The sequence below is a fragment of the Etheostoma cragini genome, chromosome 3, assembly GCF_013103735.1.
Source record: "Etheostoma cragini isolate CJK2018 chromosome 3, CSU_Ecrag_1.0, whole genome shotgun sequence".
NCBI classification, from domain to species: Eukaryota; Metazoa; Chordata; class Actinopteri; order Perciformes; family Percidae; genus Etheostoma; species Etheostoma cragini.
Window position 1 is genome coordinate 258496 of NC_048409.1, and position 3297 is coordinate 261792.

Genomic DNA, 3297 nt, shown 5'->3' on the forward strand with positions numbered 1-3297 from the left:
AAGTATAATGGGGCGAGCCGAGGCGGGCCGAGGCGAGCCGAGGCAAGCTGTTACCAGCAGTGGAAAAACGCCATTAGTTTGCTTCAGTGAATGGATAAGTTACAACTAGATGAAAATAACCAGAAAGATCTGGGGTGCATTGGCTGTTAGTCCGTTCTCTTACGTGTTTTCAAAATGGAGCATTTTTCCTCACATCGAGGTCATGTCTTTTTAGTTTTGTTAAGCATCTCTTTAGAAATGCATTAGTGCATGTTTTTCAGAAGACAGGGAAGGATTAGAGAGCAGAGCAGTGATTACTGTAATTATAGCTGCGCTGCCTCTCACTGGCCTTTTGTGAAGGACGATGCTGAGCACCACACCTCACCACAGCGGCTTCACATCGGAACCCCTGCGACGGAGTTAGCCAGCAGGGTTGAGTGATGTCAAACTATAATGCTGGAGTTTGGTCCTAGTGAAGGTGGAGCACATGCAGAACGTCTGATATCAGCAGCTGGCACTTTGCAGGGCGTAGAGAAGTGGGTCATGCTTGCAGGGTTTTCCTGGCTCAGAATAGGCCTTTGCGGGATGAGTATGCACTACTGTCGCCTAAGCAAGATTTGTCTCCTTACAGTAAATGGACCCAACTAACAAGATAAAAAATAGATAATTTGGTGATGATTTGAAATCCAAACTTTTTTCTAAATTCAATAACTTTGGCACTGTTGATTTTCCTTTGACGCTGCTAATTGTCTTTTAGGGGCGCTAAAAATCCTCAATGCAGGAAAAACCCTCTGCTTGTTGGTCTGAAAGATGATTTTTTTTTATGTTCTCTCCTTATCTTAAGTTCAATGGCCTGCTAAAGGACAATTCCGGCACAAAATGAACTTAGGGGTTAATAACACATGGGTACAGAGTCAACCTTGTCTGGGATTTGTTTTCATGCTAATTGAATGTGACCAGTTTTAGCTCTAACCACTAATTAGCTTGTTTATTAAAAACACTGTACCGTTCACGTATACAAGCAGGCGCCATCTTAGGGAAAACGGCCATGACCAGTCCAACCACGAATGCCGTGCAACCAGGAACGGGGCTCAAGCATGGCGTTCATCTTTTAAAAAACTGTCTGTCCACTTCCAATGTTTCAATGCTTGGGTTGACATGTAGGGACCCTCATTATGCAACAGGGGAAGTGTGCAGCTATTTTGAGCCTTGTTAGTGGCATAGAAATTACTTCTTTTCACTTTACCAGCTCCCCGACTACTAGCGTCACAAGCTAATAGCGTTTAGCATGAAAACAAATCCCAGGTCAACGGTCAACTCTGTATCAATGTGTTATCAATGCATGGACGCGTGACAGGCGGTATATTGATGTGTTCCCCCTTTGTAGGTCTAAATGCAGGGGATGAAATACTTCAGCTGAACGGAAAAGATTCTCACGGTCTCAACTTCTCCGACATGAAGGCGGCTTTCTCTCAAGCTTCGCTGGCTTTGACAGTCAACACCCTGCCCTCTGTGGAACGCCGGCAGCTCTGCTACCTGCCGCCGCGCTGCTCCGATGCAGAGGAAGATCTCTACACGGACATCTTCTCCCAGAGTCAAGGTGAGCAGCACCGTCAAACGCAGCCAGACCTGAACCTTTCGGTCCCATCTTAATATGTTGATATCCTCCTTCATTGAAAGCTACAGACCTAATTAGCTGAAGCTGTAAGTACATAAAACTTTGGTTTCCAGAAATCCTGCACAGTGTATGAAAGCCTTTGATTGCTCAAGTATTGGAACCCAGCTGTTGGGAAATCACTTTTTACCAAAGGATATCAAATGGAGCAAGAAAGCTATTCTCAAGCTTTGATTTGGCCTCCTGTGCAGAAAAGATTCCACGCTAGTTTCATTTCTGCAAACACAGTGAACCTTAATTAGGGAGGATAGCAGGCTCTCAGCAGTCTGGGTCTACATACAGATTGTTAATCTTAATAGAAATTGACAAAGCACGGACTAGACAGTGTTCAGTTGAAGCCCATTTGTGACTGTCACCTTGTTGCAGAGGAGATCCTGGACGACGGAGTGGGACTGTTGCTCGGGAGCTCAGGAGACAGCCTGGACGACGACTCTGAGATCTTCAGCGAGTTTGAGTGCAGAAAGGTAAGAGCAGCATTATAGTATTGGTTTGTGGAGCCTGAGGAAGTGTCACTACAGAAAACATCCGACAGCGTGTGTATCATGTGATGAGCTGGCTCCTGTGCTCGTCTTTAACAGCATCCCCCTCAACTCTGTGTTATAATAAGAGCACTTGTGAGGCTCCATTTGGAACTGGTTGGTTCTGTGTTGTTTAGAACAGAAGAGCACTGGCCATATTTAAACCATGCTTTTTGATAGAGATCTGCATCAGGTTCCTTTTTTCCCTTTATGTTTTAACTGCACTTTGTAGCCTCTGACATAATGAAAAATCAAAGGGACCTAGATGATAATGTCCACTCTTTGCATTAGAGACTTGATGTTAAGTGAAGTTTTTACTTTAAATGTAACAGCCAAGTGATGGATGTGTCTTTGGTTCAGCTTGAATTCTAATTGCTTAATTAAATGTGGTGATTAGGATGGAGGTAATGAATGGAGGTGTATTCATTTTCACTCAAAATGAACATGCAGACACAAATTCCAAAAGAAGGACAATCACAGAGCAGGTATGGCAAGTCGAGCTGAAAGAACTGCATTTTCCCATTTAGCTATTAAAGTGCTTTGCTTGACAAGATGACTAATTCCTGTTACTGAGTAAAAAGTGAGCCTCAGAGGAAAAAAGAAAACATTTAAAATGACATTCCTTCTTATGCAACTAGCTGACTTCAAAGGATGAGTGGGCTCGTGCTCATGGAATGCTGATTGAAGATCAGTTTATAACTTATCAAACCATCTGTTTGCTACATAACTTATCATTGTAGCAAGTGGAAGAAGAGCTCGCAGGATCGCTGTGAGGCCCTCAGTTGCCCCCCTTACCCTCGTTATCACTGCTCTTTCATCCATTTCCTTTTAATCCCATCAGTTAACTTCTCTTATTTAATGAGCAGCAGTTTTCCAAATATTGTACCAATTCTAGTTAAATTCTTGTGTAATAAAAAATAACAATATTTTGCATATGATTAAAATAAGGATAAGGATTAAGGATGTGTTTTGTCCTGTTAAATTGTGTCCTTTGTGTTAAAAGAGTTTGTTGAAAGTGTAAGATGTTGCACTCAGACAGTTCAGAGATGAGTTAAAGGGGCGCAATTCCGTTTGGGCCATTTCTTCCCTTTTTTTCTCGCCTTTTGCTACAGAGCCCCCCCCCCC

The 3297-nt window shown here is 43.0% G+C and overlaps 1 protein-coding gene across 4 annotated transcripts in view; it reads left to right on the forward strand.

Annotated features, from left to right (window-relative positions):
- The window catches only part of tiam1b (TIAM Rac1 associated GEF 1b), a 53350-nt gene that overhangs the window by 36306 nt on the left and 13747 nt on the right, over positions 1-3297 (forward strand). For all 4 annotated transcript variants that reach the window (XM_034865584.1, XM_034865603.1, XM_034865590.1 and 1 more), the window contains exons 14-15: positions 1367-1579; positions 2021-2118. In XM_034865584.1, the coding sequence (XP_034721475.1) occupies positions 1367-1579; positions 2021-2118 (311 nt within the window). The remainder of the gene's footprint in view (positions 1-1366; positions 1580-2020; positions 2119-3297) is intronic.